The 22817-nt window shown below is 43.5% G+C and overlaps 2 protein-coding genes and 1 non-coding gene across 25 annotated transcripts in view; all 3 read left to right on the plus strand.

Annotated features, from left to right (window-relative positions):
- The window catches only part of ATP2B2 (ATPase plasma membrane Ca2+ transporting 2), a 399432-nt gene that overhangs the window by 168992 nt on the left and 207623 nt on the right, over nucleotides 1-22817 (plus strand). For 6 of the 23 annotated variants that reach the window (XM_030283550.4, XM_030283573.4, XM_072934746.1 and 3 more), the window contains exon 1: nucleotides 2024-2161. The exons of 5 other annotated variants lie outside the window; for them this stretch is intronic. The gene's annotated coding sequence lies outside the window, so the exon portion shown is untranslated. 12 more of the 23 variants (XM_030283567.4, XM_030283562.4, XM_072934743.1 and 9 more) reach the window with 12 other exon arrangements.
- On the plus strand, nucleotides 12251-12352 carry MIR2969 (microRNA mir-2969). The gene is given in 1 exon segment (NR_048977.1): nucleotides 12251-12352. It is a non-coding gene; the product is annotated as a microRNA mir-2969 (primary transcript).
- On the plus strand, nucleotides 14636-16674 carry LOC140684970 (uncharacterized). The gene is made up of 3 exons (XM_072934981.1): nucleotides 14636-14645; nucleotides 15546-16091; nucleotides 16142-16674. The coding sequence occupies exons 1-3, from the start codon at nucleotides 14636-14638 to the stop codon at nucleotides 16543-16545; spliced, it is 960 nt and encodes a 319-aa protein (XP_072791082.1). The 3' UTR covers nucleotides 16546-16674.

Genomic DNA, 22817 nt, shown 5'->3' on the forward strand with positions numbered 1-22817 from the left:
ACAAGTTTTTTATGCTGTGCTGAGTTTCTTTAAGCTAGTCCTCTATTCCTTCAGGAAAGAGAGAGTAATAAAAAAGTCTTCTTTAATATATTTTGGTACTGTGTCAATCAACCTTCTCTATTGCTTTTCAAATTATCTTCAAAATTTCTATCAAAAAAATGAATGTCAGTAACCAGATAATTGCAGATGTCTCAGTATCTTCCTGCTTTTCTGACAGAGCAGTAGAGGTCACCAACATTTATGGGTCTGGGACCTCAGCACAAGACATTTAACTGGAGCACTGCTTTGTTCAGTGCTAGGATTCAGTTTGAGCTGCACTGCAAACTCCTCAGAGCTGCAGTTTGTACTGAAAACTTGTTCTGAAAAGGGGACACGTCTCTCTGCTTAATATAACCCAAAGTCACTGCATCTGGTGTCCTGGCATGCATGTAATTGCCTGTAGCTTCCTAATGATAAAGGCAGTCTCACATGAGAAAATTCAGCATTGATCCTAGTCCTGATTTAAATTTTACTTTGTTAAGAAAATATTGATCAGCATAGATAAAACTCCTGATCAATGATCCCAGCACTTTTTTTTTTTTTTTTTTTTAAATAGCTTCCATTTTGGTGCAGTGCAGACTTTTGGTTTAACTGGCTGAATTGATATTCTGAGCAGCGAGTAAGGCAGGATGACAGAGCATCAGCACAGCTACTCCTGTTATTGCTCAGGGAGGTGCTCCTGCCCGCCCTGGCCAAGGCACAGGCAAGCCATGAGCCGCTGCTCTCCTAGGATGCTACAGAATACATCCCAACTTTTATCTGTGCTGTTTTACACATTCTTCCCCCCTCCTCCCCCCCTCCAAAAAAAAAAAAAAAAGAAAAGAAAGGAAAAAAAAGGAAAAAAAAAAAAAAAGAGGTATTTTCTTGTGTTCAGTCACTCACAGGATTGAACAGTTTGAAGTAGGGATATTGAAGTTATAGTTTGGACATTGTACATGCACTGATCGCAATTTCCTTTGAAAAAAAATTAAACTATTACACAGAAAATGTTCTGCTTTTCAAAGGACTGATGTCTCTCTCTTATTTTTGGTGTTTGGATTTGTTTTGCACTGCCATAACACAGTATTCCATTGGAAAAGCCTTTTACATTTCTGAATACTCTATGTGCTAATAATTCAAAATAGCAGACACATCATAACAACTCAGAAGGGATAGTCAGAAGCTGTAGATAAAATGCAGTGATTCCCCAAAGTGCAGGGCTGTAAGGAGGAAGAAGAGAAGGGCAGAGAGCTGCTCTGGCATGTGTGTGTGGTTTTACAGCACATGCTGATGTGACCAGATCAGATTAAACGGGGATATTTCACTGTTCCTCCTGTACGGGTTTGAATGCATGGCAGGCATGGCAGGGACACAAACACAACACAAACCCCATAGCGCTGCAAGGCTTTTTTTTTTTTTTTTTTTTTTTTTTTTTGCTATTTTCCGTAGAATCCCCATTGTTCTTACATAAACAGAAAGAGCAGGGGAGGGCGAGCGAGCCGGATCTTTGCAGAGGGTGATTATGAAGTAATTTGCAGCACGGACACGCCGCCGTGGCAGGCTGTCAGCAGCGGGCACAGCCCGAGCATCGCCGGGCACTGCGGGCTCCAGCCCCGCCGCATCCTGCGCCTGCTCGGGGGTGCCGGGGATGCGCCGCTCCCCGCGCTCCCCGCGCCCCCTTTCCTCCACCACCTTCCATCCCCCCCTTTCCTCTTCCAGCGACAGTGATAGGACTTGACAACCCTTGTCCTTGAAGGTTTCTCCCGTTTCTGAGTAAGTGGCATATTCCTGGTCGCTTGCCATCTTCCGTTTTTGTCATTATCCCAGGGGAAGCGTTAAAAAAATCGCAAACAACAAACATGGTGGTTCAGTCCATATTTATTTTTTTTTTTTGAATGATTTATTTTTTATTTATTTTTATCCCTTCCCCCCGTGCCGCGGTGCGGTGCGGTGCGGCGCGGTGGCCCCGCGGTGGCGGTGCGGTGGCGGTGCGGGGATGCTGCGGGCACAGAGCGCTGTCTCCCCGGCGGGCGCTGCCGCGGTGGTACGGTCTGCAGAGCGGCTGCCCGCGCCCATGCCGAGCCCTGAGCCCTCCGCCCGCTAAGCCGGGAGCAGGTTGCGCTGGGGAGGATGTCTTAGCCAAGTAAGTAGCGACATCCACAGCATGAGAGCAATAATGATGGTGGTGGCGGTGATGATGGTGATGATAATAATAAAAAAAAAAAAAAAAAAAAAAAAAAAATTCTTTCCCCTTTCCGTTCCTGAGCTCCTTTATTTGGCATTTTTGCTGCCGGGGAAGGCGCGAGCTGATGGGAAGATGATGTGGGGACCGGGGCTGAGTGATGCATTAGGTTTTGGTTCGTGCCCTGGGAATCTCTGCAAAGGTAATGCTGCGACTAGTGTAGATTATTCTGTAAGGTCAAAGAGAAACTGCATAGCTAAAAGGCTCTCTTGCATCAGAAAGTGTTTGCCGGGCTTCGGTAGGTTGAGAATTCAGCATGATCTTGTTTTTGAAACGTATGGGCTTGATTTTGATTAAATCAGTTCTTTAGTGATGAGGAAAACACGTGGATGGGATTTTGCTTTTATCATTGCTGGTAAGAATCGGATGTGCCTTTTTTTTTTTTTTTTTTTCTTTCAGAAGCTCACATTTCACTAAAATGTGAGCAGTACACTTTGACTGTTTTATTTTTCTACTTTAATGACCTCTTATGATAGGCAAAGCTATTTCATGCTAGAAAAATCTGTAATCTTCAAGTGGGTCCCTTTATAGAGCTGTTTATAGTCTTTCAGTGCGTTTGTTTGAAAGTAAAGGGCATGCAGGTTAAAACCCCCAAGCATTGCCTTTGTATTGAGAAGGACTAGAAAATAATGTGGAAGAAACCGGGAATTTTCTGTAATTCCTTTTTACCGTGCATGGTGTTTCCTGTGGGAAGATGGGGAAAGGCTTTCCTGAGGTGTTATGGTATAATAATTAAGACTTCTGACAGATAGACTTTCATTTTCATCTATTTATTTATTTATTTACTTAACCAAAAGAAGAATCAGCTCCAAATCCACGGAACGCTGCTTGGAGAAAAACCTTTTGGCTATCCGTGAGGCATCCGACGCTTTAAGAGCAAAGCTAAGATTCCGGGAGTCATTTCCGATTATGTAAAGGGAGATTCTGTGCGTTTGATCCGCGCCTGCGGCGCTGGCAGCTCCTGTGCCCCGCGCTCCGCCAGCGCCGGGCTCTGCCCCATCCTCCCCATCACCGATTTGAGGCTGGTCCTAAACGAGCCTGGGAGCTTCCCTGAGCCTGGCACGGCGCTCCCAGGGCTGCCCAGGCCATGGCTGGGGGCACCCCTGGCGCTCCCAGGCAGCCACGAGCAGATGCTTAGCCCGCTGCTCCCGCTCCTGCTGCAAGGTGAGTGCTGAAGGGGCTCCAAGGGAATGGCTCTGCCTGCAGGAGAAACCCATTCCTTTTCCATCCCTGCTCCACAGGGCTGCTGCTCTTTGACCCCCTGGTTGCTTTCTGTTGTGGGGTTGGGGAAGGATTGCGGGGATATTGCACAAGTTGGGGTGTCTGGAGGAGAGCTGGCACGTTTAATGTGGGGAAATCGTGCTTTTATTGCTGGGATTTGAGGTTGATGTCAGGTATTTGTGGTATGAAATTGATAACGGGGGGGTTTTGCTAGTGTTTGCTTAGAGAAGGGATTACAGATCGACTTCATAGTCCACATGTTTTTTCTTTTTTTTTTTTTTTTTTTTTTTTACTGCTGAGATGCATTCCTGATTAGCATTTAATTTGTGAGAGGTCATCCATATGCATGACTGGCTCTTGTACCTTGCTCTGGAATAACTGTTTGACTCAGGTATCCAGCAGGTCTTTGATCACAGACAGCTTTTACTTTGTTCATGCTCCTCTCATTTTAATCCAAATTGCTACCTGTGAAGAGGTGGTTCACATTTTTCCTGTAGTGCTGGTAAAATGAGTAAGTTTGTGAATAAGGCAATAAAATAAGGCTTGTGGATAAGTTGTGTAGAGCAATGCAGCATGAAGGTTTTTCCTTTTTATTTATTTTTTTTCTCTGTCTGCCCCCTTTTTATCCTTTTTATGTATCGATCTTCATTTCTATAGAGAATTGATTTTGGTCCGCATCAATGCTAAATATACATTCATTTTCATGGAAAAGGTCAATTTTCTTCTCTGCTGCAAATCAAAACGGCATGATATTCCTCATGATTTCTGCATATATAAAAAGGTTGCATGCATGTATATTGGAACAGCTTGGAAGAGTTTCATGCTTCCCAGCAGGATTCCAGGTTGCAGAAGACATGGTAATGATGAACTAGGTATCATACTGTTCTTCTAAGAGCTGCCGTGAAGTCACTTTTGTGAGTGCTTTTTTCCTTTTAAATTTCATACCATGTAGCTAGGAAACAGCTTGGAAAGATTTTCTTCCCCCTTTTCATCTTCCCCCAGATGTATAGCTTATCTTTCCCAGTGCTGTTGGGTTAGGGGATGCAACATTTTTTTGAATCCTACTAAATATATATTTATATATCTTCCTGTCTCAATACAGCAACTGTGAGTGTATGTCCTGCTAAGATATGAAAATGTTAAAAGTGTTATTGCTTTTTTTAATTTTTTTTTTTTTCATTTTCATCCTGGAGTTCACATTGTCAAATGCCAGCTGTGCACGTAGTAATTCCTTGTTACATTTTGGAATTAATGTAGAAGTCTTGACCTTGTAACTCCCTCTCTCACTCACCGAGAGCCCATTGCACTGCAGTAGGACTCCGGCAGTGGGGTTTCTCTGAATGGACCCCACCTCCTTTAAGAAATGGAAATACTTTTACAGCTTGCACATAAAAATCATGTTCTGAAGGGAAGAAAGTGGTTAATTTGATTAACCTGACTGGGAAACCTTGTGGAGAATAAGCTGCCTTTTGCCAGGTTTTTTCATTCTGTTTTCAAGGAGACACAATGATGGATGTGGAATTTAGCAAGTACTGCTCTGATTAATTACGTTCAGATTATACATTATCTGATCAAATGTCAACCTCCCCCCCACGGTTAAAACCACACATTTCTGATTAATTTTAACATGCCAGTTGAAAAAGGGGTTAAAAACCAAAACAAAACAAAAAACAACCCAACAGCTAAGGATTCGAGAGGTGTTTTTGTATAATTTAGATATTAAAACACGATGCTAAAGCTTCAGCCAGCCCCTCTGTGGGATCCTTCTGGTGCTGAGGCAGGCAGGGAGCGATGACTCCGCTCTGAATGGAGCCTCCCAGAGCTCCCTCCGTGTGTGCCGGGGTAGCTCGGAGCCTCTGCAGCCCCTGCAGTCCGGGCTGGCACCCGGGCAGCATCACCCGCCGCCCTGCACCCTGCCCAGCAGGGATGCTCCACGGGCTCCAGCCTTCCCCAGCTCCCCAGCCGGGCTCCGAGGTAATAGATCCTTAGTGGAGCAGTTGCATAAGAGAACAGTCTTTCTCTCTAGGTAGGTTATGCTCCGCATGCTGGATGGGGTTTTTTTGTGTGCCAACAGAGATAAATAAAAGGCATTGTGGAGGTTATATAAATGTATAGGTTTTAATTTCGTCTGTAAAACAACGGAGAGGGTCAGTAGCATTTTATTGTAATCTTTATTTGAAAGTTCGGTGCCCTTTTGTAGGAAATGTAAGCGTACAGTACAATTTTAAGAGCTCCAGGGTTTTTGGTTGAAGTTTTACTCATGTTTAGGTTAAAAAGCATGGTTTTACTGTTGTATTTTTAATCAATAACCTTGGCTTTTGCATTTAACCTGGCGATTTGCAGTTGAAGAAGAAGCAATGTATTAGAGAAGGGTTAGGAACGAGGTGTATTTTAATAAATTTAATAGGCTGTCAGCTCTGTAAAAGGCAGGACGTGTTCCCTCTGAACACTGCAGATGAGTGAAACATGGAGCCTCAGAAGGGATGTGGAATTCCTGTTTAGGTACCAGAGTTGGCAGAGTTGGGAAATGGTAACCAAGTCATGAACAAGTTCATCCTGCTGGTAACATGTTTTCCCTTGTTTTTAAAATATTCATGGCATAGTTAAAGCATCTGAGGGCTGTGCACCAGGCTCTCAGAGAATCCTAGAAACAGTTAATGGGAAAAGCTAGAAGAGGACCAGCAGTAGATCTGGGATTTCTATGGAAGAGTTTGTGCATTTTTTGCCTTTTGTCTCCTTTGCCCATACGGTGAAGGTGAAATGGCTGGAGAAAGCAGCTGATTTTAGAGGCACAGAAGAGTTGAGGTTGGCAGGTACCTCTGGAGATGGTCCAGCCCAACCCCTCCTGCCCCAGGTGGAGCCACCTATAGCAGGGCAATGTCCAGTCAGGTTTTCAGCATCCCCAAGGATGGAGACTTCCCAACCTCTCCACCTGTGACACGTGCCAGTGTTTGGCCACCCTCACAGCTTTTGACCTTTTAATTGATTCTTCTAGCTTTGCTCTCCTTGCCTTTTTGCCTCTACCCAGACACCATTGAGAAGAGTCTGGCTCCATCTCCCTCACTTTCTCCCATCAGCTGTTTATTGATGAAGTCCCCCTGAGCCTTCTTCTCTCCAGGATGAGCAGTCCCAGTTTTCTGAACCTCCCACCTGCATGTCAGCTGCTCCAGTCCCTTCCTCCCCTCTGCAGGACTCTCCCAGGAAGTCCAGGTCTCCTTTGTCTGGGCAGCCCAGCCCGGGTGGGAGCACTGGGATGTCCCAGAGTGCTGGTGGGAAGGGGGGCAGCCCTGTGCTGTGAGGACACTCTGCTGGCTCCTGCTCAGCTTTGGCTCCAACAGGAACCACAAGGCCTTTTCTGCAGAGCTGCTTCCCAGCCAGCTGGCCCCCAGCCTGGCCTGCCTCAGGGGCACAAGTTTGCCTTTCCCTTTGTTGGCCATCCTGGGATTCCTCTTGGCCCGTGGCTCCCTCTGGGAGGCAGCTCATCCATCTGGTGGCACAACCACACCTCCCCATTTGCCCACTCTGTGCCCCTGCACAGGGTGCTCTGTTCCTTCATCCAGGCCATTAATAAAACACTTGGCTATTGCATCAAAAGAAATCTCTTGGAAGGAGAGGATTAGAGCTGGAACTGCAATTTCAAGATTTAGCCCAGGACTGAAGTGCTGTGTTAAAAAATGCCAAGAATTGGTCAATATTCTGGATACGTTTATGGTTGAGAGCGTGGAATTTGCAATACTGAATGCCCAATGCATTGCATCAGCATCCCAGGGTTTGAGGATGAAACAGGAAAATCAGTGATTCAGATTTACTGAGAGCTTATTTTATATATTAAAGAATGAAGACTCACAGCTGATGAAGTAATTTCAATTGATAATTTCATTCACTGCATTTCAATTAAAGTGAGTTAAAAATAAAACCATATGAAATGAATTAAAAATAAAATGAGATTTAGTCCAATCTGATTTGGATCTTGCTGAAAAATCTGTCGCACAGAATGTGGAAACAGGATAGGGAAGATGCTTATCTGTGGGATGTTGGGCAAAGAGCTATTTCTGTAGTCCTCGCCTGTCCAGTTCACTGACCTTCCCAGCTCCTGACCTCTGGAAATTAGCTGGGCATTTGGAGAAAATGACACTCCTCATACACACACTCCATCTGAGGAGATTTTTACTTAGACAAGAGCTGTCTTAGTCTGATAAGTTATCTTCTGTGCTTCGGTTTGGATTGTGTTCCACAGTATAAATCCATGCAGACTTTGGACCACAGTTCAGGATGAGATGCAGAATTTTAAACAGAATTTGGGATTCCTCCTTCAGCATCCCCCAGCTAAAGTCTTATATGACAATTCCCACCAGCTGTCACAGGTGAGGCAGAGAAGGACAGCCCATGCTGGGATGGAATGATGGAGTTTATTCCAGATCCAACAAGTTTTGGGCTTTTACCCTGCTTGATCTCACACACAGGCTGTCCCAGATATCCTCCAGCTTTTGTCTCCATGCATCTCAGAATTCCAGGATCTCCCCTCACTTGTCTTTCCAAACTCCTCTTGGTCTTCTCTCCAATCTCTACTTATTTTTATCCTGGATACCCTTGTTTTCTCAGAGACCACTTCTTTGTTCAGCCTCATCTTCCTTCTGGAGCTCAAGGGGCCTCAGTTTTCCAAATCTCAGACGCCCTGCCACGATCAGTCCCTTTGGTGGTGCTGTCTCATCTCTCTGTGCTAATTCCGTGCTCCACTCTCTTTAGTCCAGGTAAAACCTGCAGCCAACACAGTGAGGCTGGAACCAGCAAGGAGCAGGCTCGTGCTGATGTCCCAGCGTGGGACAGTCTGGGACACCTTTGCAGCCTCACACACATTGTGGGATCTGCTGTGCTCTGCTCTGAGGCCATCTGTCACCTGTGACTGGAATGGGGGCCTCCATCCCCATTCCCCTGGCTGCCTCAGCCTTCCAAGCGCAGGTCCTGCCATCCACAGCCTTTGCTCAGCAAACTTTCTGTGCCTCAGTGGGCCTTGAGGGAAGAGGGACACTTCCCAGAGTGGTGGTGGCTCTTTGGAACATGCACTGTTTGTCTTGGGGCTGGACAAATTTGTTGCAATGGTTGTGCTCAGCATCTCACTAACCTTGGCACCCCCCTGGTGCTGATGAAGCACAATAAAATGCTCTGCCACTGACCTGACTTGTCTTTCACAGTGGTACACCTTGTGTCACACAGGTAATTAGAAGGGAACAGCATTCCCAATAAACCCTTCCAGTCTCCTTGGGAAATGTGCAATCCCAAATATCAGGAGGCAGCATTGATCTGTGTCCTCTGTAAGTCAGTTGGAGAAGAAGCTGCTGTCCTGGCTGAGGACAGCTGTTCAGTTTGCACTGCAATGTCCATGTCCCTTTCCTCTGCTTGCATTGTAATGAACATTTCACACGTTGTTCTAAAAATACCTCCAAATGATGCTTGGTATTAAGGGACCAGCAGAAATGCAATTACAATGAAATGATGATTTCGTGGTGTTTTTCACATTGAGATTGTCATCTTCCTTCCCCCAGTGCTTGAAGCAATACCTATTTATGAGTAGTTGAGCTAACCTGGGAAATTCCAAGAAGAATTGCAGACGGCTCCTGAGATGCAATGCAAATTGTTGCAGTACCCATGGAGGACATTTGCATTATGGTAGGACTGGTTGTCTCAGTAATGCTGTCGTGGTGATTGTTATGCAGAGAACTGCAGGATAAAATGGTAGTGCTAAATCAGCAGTGCTGAATAAGATGGCTGAAAAAGCCAGGAAAACAAACGGTTGGAGCAGGAGGATTAGAGGAAGAACGAGAAGTAAGGCACCTCTCAGCTTTCTTGGGGACCAGCTTTTGGTTCTGCATGGCTCTCACTGAGCGTTTGGTGCCTCTCTGCTCCCCACGCTGCATCACTGTGCCCCAGGCAGGACAGAGCTCCTGCCATGGAGGGGAGAGGCTGAGGGGTGCCCTGAGTGTCTTGGGCTGACCCCAAAGGACTGCCCTGATGGTTCCACTGCAGCGCCAAGAGCTCCCCTTCAGGGCACGGAGGTTTTGAGTCGATGTTTTATACTGAGTGTTTGTGGGGAGCTGTTATCCCCAGGGCACTGTGTTGGTGAGTTTGCACCACCGTTGGCAGAATCTCTGGTTTATTTGATTTTTAATCTTGTTTTGGTTCATCTAAAATAGGAGTGGGTATCTCTGTCTGTCCTGTGTGATGCCTAAATATTACAGATAGGTACAGAGAGGTTGGAGGTACAGGAGGGGTTGGAGTTATTGACATGCTTGGGCTGAAGTGGGAAGACAAAAAAGGGGAATCTATTTTTTCCCAGGAATATGTGACACGACAAGAGGTGACATGGACAGGGACCACTGGAGCCTGTGTAAAATGAAGTGGTTTGGATGTGCAGGCGGGACCTGGCTCGTCCCCAAGCTGAGGGAAGCCCGGGTGGGCCAGCTGCTGCCTGTGGATGGCAACAGACTTGACCTTGGAGAAGGGAGAATGTGTTAAGAGAGACAAAGTGTGCTCAGACGCTTGAATTGCTGCCCATTGCTTTGGTTATCTTCTTATAAATCTTAATTTGGCTGTTTAGTTGAAGCAAGTGCAGTTAGGATGCCATTCCCTGCCTTGGGATGGATCCTCCCCTCCAGCCATGTTTTCAAAATAAAGAAAAAAAGAATCAGCAGTCTGAGGAAGGCACATATAAAATCTGCAATGCAGAAATAGGATTATATATTTATCTGAGTTCTCATGTAGACAGATGATTAATACAGTACCAGCTACAGGGTTTACAGCTTGGTATATCATTAAGGTTCCCTGTAACTCTAATGTGAAAAGATAATAAATGAAGCGTCCTCGTCCCTGCCCTTGTCCTCCTTTTTCTAGTTTAGAAATACACTTGGAAGTTTTAATCTGAAAACATGATTCTGGTATCAGAACTGAGGATGGAAAGGAATGAAAGGGAAAATGGAAGACATCTGAAGTGTTTTTTTTCTTGAACCTTTTTGAGACTTGAAATTGAGTGCATGAGGTCTTAACATACAAGCCTCATTTACGTATCTGCTTTAGGATTAGGAGGGGATCTTGAAAAATATTGCTAGGAAAGTATTTTTTGGGGATTTTTTTTCCACTTGGTAGAGAAAACTAACATACAATTTCTTAATTGGGTCCAGCTTCCTTCTAAGGAAACCTTGTTCCCCTGCTTTACCTTATCTGGAGCAATGAAAGCTGCAGATACAGGACATGTTAAAGTTTTTAGTATTGATCATGTAAACAGCAGTGCTTTCTGAGCTTTAATTGCCAAACCCTGAGAGAAGAATAATTGCAATATTTAAAGTAAAGCTGAATTAGAATGCTATGAAAGAACAAATATTAAAGTAAGTAGAAACATCCGAACATATTCCTTTTAAAGAAGGCACTTTATAGTGGGAGTCAGTCCTGGTGAGCTCAGTGCTGTTGTGGGCATTGGGAATCAAAGAGGATTAGGGTCTGGGATCCTCTGGAAAGCTTCTGTGCTGGATTTATCCCGTCAGAGAACTGACCCTGCTGCATTCAGGCAGAGCATGACCCAGGCTGGTGGCAGTGGCAGCAAATCAGAGTGGGATGGCAGTGCTGGAAGGGCTCACACTGACCCTGAAAAGTGCAAAGGCTCCTGAAGGAGGGCACTTTTCACAGGGAAGCTTGGGAAGAGTTCTGCCCATTGCTGGATTAGGGAAAGGATAAATCCTTGCACATGGAGAAGAAAATCACTATCTGTGTGTGTGTAGCATGTATGCATCTCTAAAAGCCCCCAAACAGAGAGCAGTTGCTCTAAAATCCTTCTTGCTCTTTGGTTTACTGTGGAGTTTAACTCCATTTAAAGTTAATCTTGCAGTGGTTCACTTGAAAACAATACCAATTTTGTACTGCCTCCCCCACACCAGATCCACTCCCTTCCTCAGTAATTCGTGTTTGACCTCACAGCTGGTTCTCCAGAAACTTTCCTCCCAGCTGCCAGATATTTCTGTTCAGGAGTTACCCTCAGGAGCAGCAGCACATTTCCATGTTGGTCTGGCTTTTGTGTTTGTTCTGTAGTGAACACAGAGCCTCAGAGCTCGAGGCCTTACTTAATTCAAAATTTTATATGGATTTGACTTTCTCTCCCATGACTCTGCTTTTTTATAGCCCCCAAGTTCCACCGCAGCAGTAAGAAAACAAATACAGGAATGCTTGTGATTACTTCAGATAAAAATTTCTTCTTGGGAGCTGTGGAGTTCATTCCTGCAGAGAACTGAACAGACCAGGGAATGAACCACGCGCTCCATTAAATCAAGAGAGCACCAAACATCTGTGGTGGTGGCCATAAGGGCTCCATGAAGCTGGTTTTAGCTCAGAAAGGAAAAGGGAGGAGATCCTACTCTTTTTTACCTCTTTGTGGGGAGAGCAAAGCAAATATGAGCATAGAAATAGGGAATCCCCTCAAACCTGTTGTTATTATTATTTATTATCCCCTCAAACCATATTATTACATGGCTTAAATTGAAGATCCATCAGCTTCCATGGGGAAGGCAGAAGGTGGGATATTTTGGGATATTCCATGTGTGCATATAAAAATAGCCTTGTAAGGAAAAAGTATGTAGGCCAGAGGCAGTGGTTTGGAGGTTTTTTAATCCATGTGGAGGATGGAAAAAAATCTCGTCGTAATTAAGGTATTTCCGAGGATCTCTGTTATCAGCAGTAAATTCCTTTGTCTGCAAACAGGTCTTGACCTTGGCAAGCCCCAGGGGTGTTTCTGTGGGAGTTTCTGGGTGCAGCTGTAGGAGCCAGTGATGGAAGAAAGGTTTTATGGGCCACGCAGGCTCCTCGGCACATCCAGGCTCTTACCCAAGCAGTGGAGTAAACACATCCACAACTGGTGACAGAAAAATTCACAGAATTCACAGAACCACTGGGCTGGAAGAGACCTTCAAGATCATCGAGTCCAACCCAGCTTCAACACCCCAACTCAGCTCTGGCACCCAGTGCCACATCCAGTCTGTTTTTAAACACACCCAGGGATGGGGACTCCACCACCTCCCCGGGTGGCCCATTCCAGAACTTTATCACTCTTTCTGTGAAAAACCACTCCAAACCTGATGTCTGATGGGAAAATTTCTTTGGTGCCTTCTCAGAACATTTGCAGAGTGGCAGAGCTGCTGTCAATCTGTCCCTCGTCCCCCCATGCAATCCCCATGTCCCCAGAGCTTTGGGCAGCTTTTCCTCCCCAGAGCCTCTCCATCACAGCCCAGCAAAGTTGATTTTTAGCATTCATCTCTCTTCCATGCCTACCCAGAGGAGGGAGGGAATTTGCTGTGTGTCTTTGCAGGACTTTTTGAGATGAGTTTTGAGAATTTAGGTGGTGCTGGTTCAGCCTGTGCTTGGGTTTCTCCACAGCCAGTGTTCCCTAGAAATCTTTTGTCTGGGATTTCTTGCCTGACTGTGTGGAGCAGCCTCTCCCTGTTTTTCAGACTGATGGATATATGGGTTGTTGCTTGTGGATCTTCTTCGGCATCATCTGCTTTCATTAGCATTTTTGAACAAAGGAATGAATCAGAATAAATCACAACTAATAGAAATATAGGAACAGATTATCATTTTGCAAAGCTGAACTCTCTCAGAGGAGATTACGTATTTAAATTTAACAAATACAACTTCATAAATAAACTAAATTAAACATCATCTAATTTTACTTTTGAAGCCAAGCAATTTTAATCCATACTCAGCTTCTTGTATAAATATTTCCCAACTCCATTTTATTCTTTGAGGCATTCTTATTCATATTTAAAAACCAAAAATGTGCCAAATTGAACCACAGTTGTGTATACTGAATAAATGTAAAAGCTTGGGTATATTACATAATAATCTGGGAGTTGGCAGGAGGGAGTGATTGCATTTGTGAGTGTCCAAGTAGTGTAAAAATGCTTTTGCAGAACCTAATATTTGTCTCTAAAGCTCTCTGACTGATGGCGTGCCTGAAAAATCCTTTTCATAAATCCCTTATGCAACGTTCAAAAGGAAGCAATAGATGATTAGAAATCTATATATTTCCCCAAGGATAATTGATGCAGAAACTGTGGTGCTTCAAGCATTGCCCAGCTGGTCTGGATTGTGAGCAAATCCCAGTTGGAATTCCTGATGGAAGGGCTGTTTTACTGCAGAACTAATTCTTAGAACTGGGAGCATTTTAACCCCCCCCCCCCCCCCAATATGTAATTGTGAGATTGGAAATGTGCTTTATCAATCATCTTATTAGATGAGATGGACCTTAAAAAAAAAAAAAAAAAGGTAATTAGGTTGAAAAATTCTTATTAAGTGTTTCATAGGATGTTCACAAAGCTGAAATACAATTTTAGTCCAGCCTGCTTTCAGCCTAAAAATCACAATCAAAAGCCACTTTCCAGAAATAGGCTTAAATGCAGTTCTCTTTGCAGAATTGACCTGTCCAATGACTTCAGGGGCTGAAAATGTTCAACAGTGCTTTTCAAAAATACTTCCTTTCTAAGTAAATCAGATGTAAAGTTACCAAGAACTTGGTTCTCATCTAATATTTTGAAGATAGGACAAAACAAGAGAAGTGAAAGAAATCTGCATCTTTTTTCTGGTTTTAATATTGTGCCATTTATTGATGAAGATTTTATATAATGTTTGAAAAAAATCTTACAGGTAAGATTTATTTTTTCATAATAAAATCACCAAAATGGATAGTTTGGGTAAAAAATTCTTCTTTTCTTACCACACTTAGGTTTTTCTGGGAATAGTTGAACAGTGCTTTTCCCAGTGGTTGATGTGAGCATTTGCTGTGTAGCAACAATTCTGTAGAGCTTTGGGATTGTAGATTGATGGCAGGGCTGGAATGGCTGGATTTGTTCTTCAAATGCAAAGCATCCAGGAGGAAGGTGAGGAAATTGAGCTGCTGCTGTTTGTTCCATCTTCCATCACAAACGAGAGCTCCTGGCTGGGAATTTTGTCACGTAGCAAATGACAAAAATACTCCTGTTGGTTCTAAGTGCAGGCAGGTCCTGCTGAAATCCAAATAAATTCCACTTTCCTGGTGAAATGAGCAGCCCTGGATAGAGGAAGGTTCCTGAGGATGGGGTGAGCACTGCTGCATCAGTGCTGCTCCAGGTTTTCAGGATGTCCTTGAGTAAGTTTGTAGGGATGGTAAGATGAGAGGAGGGATAATTTCATTGGGAGAATGCAGCAAGGAGTGGTTCAAGAGCTGCATTTTGCAAGTGAAATGTTCTAACAGTCCTGCAGCTTGGAAATATCGCGAATAATCAAGGACTTGTCCCCCAATTATGTGCTGGTGACAAATTAGGTGCTCCTCAGGCTGGGGCACATGCAGGGAGAGGTCAGCTGCAGATGTGTAAAGAACATTAAATGAAAAGGGTTTTCTGCAAATAGCACTGACTAGATTTTGATAATTCTTGCAAAACAAAAATTTGACATAAAAATTTTCTATTTTTTGGTAGTGCCTCTTGCTGCAGAGAAAGAAATGTGAGAGCATAATTTAATGCAAGTTGTCAAAACAATATTTTGACTCTTTTCCGGTGGACTGCAGTTTTTTCCTTGCCACCAAACTCCTGGATGCATTCCAGTCTTTATCAACCTACCTGTTGTTCTGGACATTATTTAATCCTATCCTTCAACTGTCTGTTAGCTGCAAGAACAGATTTTGCATATTCAGACCTTCTAAACATTGCTTACAAATAAAAAAGGCTGATAAATCCCTGTATTTTCTGATAGACAAAATATAGTCTAACCTTTAGTGGTTTAATCACCATTCCACATATACAAAATAATTATAATTTAAAAATTATTCTTCTCAAACAGCTGGTTTTTTACAGCATGAAAAGGATTTGATATTTGAATAATCAAGGCATGGAAAGTGTGGTGCTGCCTAGGATTCAGATTGACATCTTGGTCTAGAACATTAAATACTATCTTATGCACAAAATGTTAATTATTTTATTAAAATCTGTATTCATGAATCATTCTCTGACACAAGGTAATGTACTTGCAACTCAAAATAACCTCATTTGAGCAAATGTTTCTAATCAAGGGGAAGTGGCCTGGTATGATGCTGCAGAACAGTTGGCCAGAGTTGTGCAAAGAATATTTTTAACAGTGTTTTTGGGGCTTGGTGAGGTTCCTGCAAGAATTCTGACAAAGCCACTGGTGAGGGTGGTGCTGCCTGCTGCCTTTACTGGGCTCAGGTGGGTAAAAGCCAGCAGAAGGGAATGTCAGCATCAGTGTCAGACTGGGATTGTGCCACGGCCGTGCTGGGAGCTGTGTGACTCCTGCGCTGTCACTGAGAGCTGCCATCAGCAGGAGGGAAATATTCAATACCGACCTTGCCACTGTGTAATTTTCCTTGCCTGCTCTCCAGGGGGATGCAGATCTGCTGAGGGCAGGAGCTCTGCGGAGGGCTGGGGACAGCCTGGATCCGTGGGCTGGGGACAGCCAGGCCAAGTGTCGGGTCCTGCCCTGGGACCACAGAAATCCTGCAGCTCCAGCCTGGGGTGGGCAGCTGGAAAGGTGGGAGAGGCCCTGGGGGTGCTGGGGACAGCGGCTGGACACGAGCCCAGAGGTGCCCAGGGGTGCCCAGGGGTGCCCAGGTGTGACCAGCTGAGCCCAGAGGTGCCCAGGGGTGCCCAGGGGTGCCCAGGGGTGCCCAGGTGGACACGAGGCCAGTGGTGGGCTGTGCCAGCCCTGGGCTGGCAGCAGGACCAGGGCAGGGATTGTCCCCTGTGCTGGCACTGCTGAGGCACCACCCCAAGTCCTGGGGCAGCGCCGAACCCTCACAGGAAGGACCTGGAGGGGCTGGAGGGGTCCAGGGCAGGGAACGGAGCTGGGAAGGGGCTGAGGGAGCTGGGAAGGTGTGGGAATCCAGAGCTTCCCTCTGGCTGCCCTGGCAGGTCTGGGACCCTGGCAGGGGTCAGGAACCCCCCTGGACAGAGCCCCCAGAGACACTGGCTGTGATCTCTGTCCATGGAAAAGAGTTTTCAATCTTACAGGATGAATTACAAGCTTTGAGTGTTTGACAAGAGTAATAATTAAGTGTGGCACGGGTGCAAAAGTAAAATTTTAGGATTCTAGATTAGGGGTTCAGAGGGGACAAGATGGAGGAAATTGGGTGTGTTGTGTCCTTTTCCTCCTTCTTCATGCCCTCCATGTTTCACTGTGGTGTTGGCATTTTTCTGTTGGTTCAGGCTGGGGACACACTGTCCAACGTAGGTGACAGATATTGGCACGTTATTGTAAATCCAGCACAGGTAGTTTGTGGTATTTAATGTTTGTACCATCCCACTGAGGGCAGAGCCCCACACGCTGCCCTGCAGGACAGAGCTGCGGCAGGGCAGCAGAACATGTTAGAGATAAACAGAATAAACAACCTTGAAACAGCACAGACCAATTATGGCAGCGGGGCAGAAAGACAGAGACTTTCTACAATCTCGGAATCCCCAATACCCACAGATTCTGACAGGAAGGGGCTGAGCCTGGAGAAAAGGAGCTCAGGGGGGACCTGGTGGCTCTGCACAGCTCCTGCCAGGAGGGGACAGTCGGGGGGTTCAGGCTCTGCTCCCAGGGAACAGGGACAGGAGGAGAGGGAACGGCCTCAGGCTGGGCCAGGGGAGGTTTAGACCTGGGAAATAAAAAAAAAAAAAAAAAAAAAAAAAAAAAAAAAAAAAAAAAAAAAAAATCACTAAAGGAGTGGTCAGGCATTGGGAAATCTGCCCAGGGAAATGGTGGAGTCACCATTCCTGGCCATTTTCAAAAAGCATCCGGATGTGGCACTTGGGGACGCGTTTAGGTGATGATAACTCTCGGATGCAGTGCTCTCCAAAGGCTTTTCCAGCCTAAACAGTTCTATCCGGTTCTGGAGAAAATGTCCCCAAAGCTGAGTAAAAGTGGAAATCCTAATGATAAGCTGAGTCAGAATATTTTTCTTAAGTGATCCCATTAACCCTGTGGCCTCCTCAAAACCTTCATTCATTCTGAGATATCTTACCTCAGATTTTGAGCAGTAATTTGTGCTACAAAGGAATAGATATCGTTGACAGCACTTGGCAGTGCCCTGCATAGTAATTAGGATCATGACCAGTAAATTAATCAGAGGTTAAAGAAAGAACTCCCAAATCTGAATTTATTAGAATTGCTTATTTTATATGATTTTTTAAATTAGGTCTATCTAAAGCATTTCACCCTTTTTTTTCATGTATCATGTTTGTTATGCCATGTTTTTTCAATCATATTTGTTTTCCAGAGTTTTAACCTAAATTATTTTTATTTAACCTCTATTATTTTTGTAGTACAGCTACACTAGATGAGGCATTGGATATAGATGTGTTCAGTGCATCTTGACAAAAATAGCCAAAATAATTCTGTGTGACAGATTTGCAAGTTATCCATATTAAAAAAAATCCATGTTAAAGAAACTGGGTGTGGAGACAGAGGGAAATAACTCTGTATTTTAGGTTTATCTCTAAACTAAAGAGAACCAGCACAGCTGGAGCTCATTGCATGTGCTTCCTAAAAACTCTCATCATGCCTTCCGCTGTTCATGGGCTCCACTGCCTTTCCTTGCAGCTTTTCCATGGTAAGGATTAAAGTTTGTGCAGTGCCTTGGTCTGAATATTGTTACAGAATATTGTTACTGAATGTTGTTATTGACTATTGCTATAGAATATTGTTACAGAATATTGTTATAGAATATTGTTAGTGAATATTGTTATTGAATATTGTTATTGAATATTGTTATTGAATATTGTTGTTGAATATTGTTATTGTATATTGTTATAGAATATTGTTACTGAATATTGTTACCAGCGCCACTCTGCTGGTTTTGAGAAGTTTGTGTGACACACACAGCCTGTACATTAAATCAATCCTGCCTGTAAATAGATATCAGGGAATAGGAAGGGGCTGGCTCCTGTGGGGCCAAGCACCCAGCAAAGATGGATCAAACACAGAATCACCAGACTCATTCGCAAGGGAGAGAAGAGTTTTCTGCCCAGGGAATAATCTGAGCCTCCATCCTGGGATGCCCTGGGAATTCTTAGGAATTTCTGTTCCACTGAACACTTTTTTCAGGTGCTGAAGGACTCCTTATGCTCACTTTGGCCTTTAAAGCAGTTGATTGAAACTTTATTTTTTTTTGTAAAGTCGAACTGTGAGAAATAATTTGGATATGATATTAGAGGTATCACTTCTCTGCATGTGAGGATCCATAGCTCCACATGGAATTTGAAATCCATCCAAGTAGTTTCATCTGTTTGCTCTTGGCTTTAATCCTTTTCTGAATGTTTGGAGATATATATAATATATTTCTACTAAAGACAGAAAAAATTCTAATTACTTTTAAAACATACACGAGCTGGCTATCAGATACCTCTTTAAAGTTATTTCTTCTCAACAGTATTTTCTGGACAAAGGAATATCACTACCACATGCATTTCAACTATGGAAAAAACTTGTGGAAAACCAACTAGACAGATAATAATGGACTTTTGGACTATTCTCCAGATGAGACATTTAATTTCATGCAGATTCAGACTACAGCCTTTAAGGATATAGTTCCTTATAGAAGTAGCAAATGAATCTTCTTCTTTCCTTTGACCTTGATTTTATTTATGTTCTGCTTCAGGTAACTCTGTACTTAGGAGCTCAAGCAAAGGGGTAACACACATTCTTCCAATGTCACATTTCATCTCATGTTTTAATTTTCTTTTTTCTTTTTTTTTTTTTTTCTCCTTTCAAAAAAGTCTCTTTCTTGTGTTTATGAGGGTTTAACTAGAAATTTAATTTTAAAATATGGGACAGTTGTCAAAATCCAAGTTAATCCAAGTTTTGTATAGCCAGTAGATGACAGAGAAAAGGGAAAACCCAGAATGCATTTTGGAGAAAGGACTGGGAATTCTATAAAGCTAATTTGAGTATTTTCTTTAAGAACTACATATTTATGTAAGCAGATATTTTTGAGAATGAGAAGCATGGACAAGTATGGGCAATACCTGATGATGGCTTGAGCACAGGTAATTTATAACAGAATGTTGCATAACCGTGCTTGGCCAACTTTGAGCACTGACTTTTGCACTCTTAACATTCCCAAAACATTTATTGGCAGTGTGTGCATTTATATTTATAAATATGTCTAAAACCTTTGCGTTTTTTTAAGGAATGCTTTCTGAATTACCTGACCAGCCTTGAGGTGTATTTTATTAGAAGTTGATTTAAACATTAACCAGATAAAATAGAATGAAATATTAAGCAAAAGCCTGTTTAGCAAAGTGCTGTGAACATACCGGACACCACTGTTGTGCCATTTTTTAAAAATAGACAGGAATGAGGTTGTAAACAGCAGAATTTGTCCCAGATTGGCTTCAGTGCTGCCACCTGAACTTATTTTAGGGGAGGAGAAGTCCAGCCCCAGGGGTTTTGTGTCTCTGTTTGGGTGCAGCAAGGCTCTGCTTGGGCAGGGGGGGCTTTCAAGGCAGCTTGAAAAGATTTTTGGGATGCAAACCTTTGACAGACCCCCCACAGGCAAGAGTTTGTAGATGAAAATATAGTGATAAATTGTCAGGCAGTTATTTGGAGTTTAAAAGGCTGAAAAAACAGCTTTGAGAGAAGGGAGGGATTTTCTTAAGGAAGGAGACTTTAAAAGGTCTCTTGGCAATTTCTTCTCTCAGTTTCTACTTGGTGACAGCTGGTGCTCAGCAATTTTCTTCCTTTGTTTAGTCTTGATGAGCAGTGATGGGGGTTTTTGCATTGTTTTGCTGTTTTCTTTTTTTGAATTTTATTTATTCCTCTTGAGTATGAGCTGAAAACACTTTGTGCTTCTGAACATCATGAAAGGTGGTGGGGGAAGGAGCAGATGATGCAGAGTGTTTGGTTTGGGTTCTGATATTGTACTATTTTTTAATTGTATTTTTTTCCTTATCTCATATCAGGTATATTCTCAGTGAAGGGTTAATGGCTAATTAGGCAAACATATAATTTATTAAGGATGGGTAAACCAGTCTGGAAAATCTAAATGAGATAACAGAGTGCTCCAAATTGCAGCTAAGCAGAGTCTTGTCCATTGAAACTAAAGTTAAGGAGCTTCTTGGCTTAAATTAACTTGCTGAAGCTCCATCCAGAGTTTTTCTGTTACCAATCACATTATTGTCTTTCAGCTCATGAGAGGAGCACTCAGAACATTTCAATAGCAGTTCTGTTTCTTTTGTATTTTTATCTGTGCTTGATTCTCCGTGTGCTGCTTTGACAGAGCTGTTATTTCACATAAACATGTGGCTAAACAAGATGTTTTACAAGCAAAGCAGCTTCTGAAATTGCTTGGAAGAACTTCTGAGATACATTTCCATCAGTATCCATGCTAATGGCTTGTGTTCCTTCTCATCAGAAGGGGAAGGATTCAAAGGATTCAAAATTCAGAGAGGGATTCAAATATTCAGAACAGTTTTCAGACCTCGTGGGTTCCCTCCCCTCCATGAACTTGGTTGTAACATGAAGATGGATTTGAGATTTGTCAGGGGAGGTGGGGATGGGCAGAGTTAGAAAATCCTCCTGTCCTGGGGAGAGCAGGTTGGACTGCAAGGGAAAGGCTTCGGATCAAGTGATGGAAAAGGAAACTTGCCTTGTGGGCATAACCTCTGATCTTGCCAGTGTATTGATAATAAACCCAAGCATCTTCTACAGTGAAATGTCAGCCCTGTGTCACAGAAAGTCTCCTGGAGTTCTTAGAGACAGCCTGTGCTTGGCAGTGTTAAATGCAGAAGTGTTCAGTGCTTTCAGATCCATCTTCATCCCATGGATAGCAGAGTTCACTGGTTAAAAATGGGAAACCTCCCAAATGATGCTACTTATGCTGGGCCCCAAATAATTTAATTTAACTGTGCATTAATTCAGTTGTTATAGTATCAGCAAATAAAATAATCACTTATGAGACATTTTTGCAGCAGATGACCAAAATGTTTTATTGCTCAATACCAATCACTGGATTAGGAAAATGGATTACAACTGTGAGTAATGAGTTCCTAAAGCCCCTGAATGATATGATTTCTGTAAATATCTGCTTGATTTCATTAACCTTGAGCATTCAGAGAAATAACTGACTGCAACATTTCCCTGTAACCTCCTATTTTGTACTGATTTACTCTGTGTATTTATTGATATACAGGGCAGATCTAACTGGGAGTCACTCCAGTGAATGGACTGGGTTGGAATAACTGGCAGGAGCTGCAAAACTGCTGTACTTGAGCATGGTGCAGTTCTCAGCCCAGAGCTTACAGCAAGTGAGCTTGTAAAACAACAGCATGGGAAATCAGAAGAGTTTGTGTTTAGAGAGCCTTACTTAATATTTAATACAATCCTTAAATTATGTTTTCTGCCAACAATAGCCTTTTTAAGGTTTTGCCTGTAGGGATCTCTCACTCAGTGGAAGCTGAGCTATGAAATCAGGGTGCAGCTGCCGTTGTGAAATGTTTGAACTATGTCTCAGTGTAGTCACAGGAGTATTTTATCCTTTTCCTGTGCACCTGTGGAGAGTTCACTGCTGGACTAGTACAGAAATATGTACTCAGTTTTCTCTGTCTAAAATAGCAAATGCACCAGCAATAAACTGTGAAATGATGTGTAGTCCTTTTCTCTTCTGCCTGACCTAAAGGTTTGAAATGTTTTTCTCAGATTTGAGTGGCAAATTATAACTTCAGTATTGGTCCAACTGGAAGACCAGTCCTGTAGGCATAAACTCTCTGTTTTAAGTCATATGATGAAAAATATCCTGTCTGCAAGTGGGAAAGAAAAGCCTTAAGAATAATAAGGTTAACAGTGACAGTTTGGGGGAATTGTTTCGAGGGGTAAATAAGCTGCAGGACCATCTGCATTGGTATAGAACTGCAATACTCTTCACACACCTTTGCTGAATAGATGGGCCTACAGCACTGAACATAGGCCTTTAGGGGCTGGTAACTGTGATTAACTCACAAAAGTGCTGATGGAAAAGCTTGCCATGAGCAGCCTGCCTTTGGAGCAGCCTGGTGCTGCTGTGCTCATTGCAAGGTCAGGGGAAGGGCAGCCATGGGCAGCCTGCTTTGAACAGAACTGATTTTCTGTGCATTTAGCATCTTCCCTGATGCTGTAAATGGGAGGCTGAGCTCTGTTTAGCAGGAAAATGCCCCATCCTTGTGCCAGCACTTCCCTCCCTGCTGGAACTTGCTGTCTCCACCGAGTGTGTCCCACCTGCAGGTGCAGCAATTCCAGGGGAAATGGGCACCACGAGGGACAGGGGCAAACCCTGTCAGCTCAGCTCCTGCAG

Source organism: Taeniopygia guttata, chromosome 12 (assembly GCF_048771995.1).
Source record: "Taeniopygia guttata chromosome 12, bTaeGut7.mat, whole genome shotgun sequence".
Taxonomy (NCBI): Eukaryota; Metazoa; Chordata; class Aves; order Passeriformes; family Estrildidae; genus Taeniopygia; species Taeniopygia guttata.

Bases quoted from the DNA above. Each gene is read 5' to 3' on its own strand.
- LOC140684970 (XM_072934981.1), top strand. The intron at 16,092-16,141 runs GTGCCCAGGGGT...CTGAGCCCAGAG, and splicing joins GGCTGGACACGAGCCCAGAG to GTGCCCAGGGGTGCCCAGGG.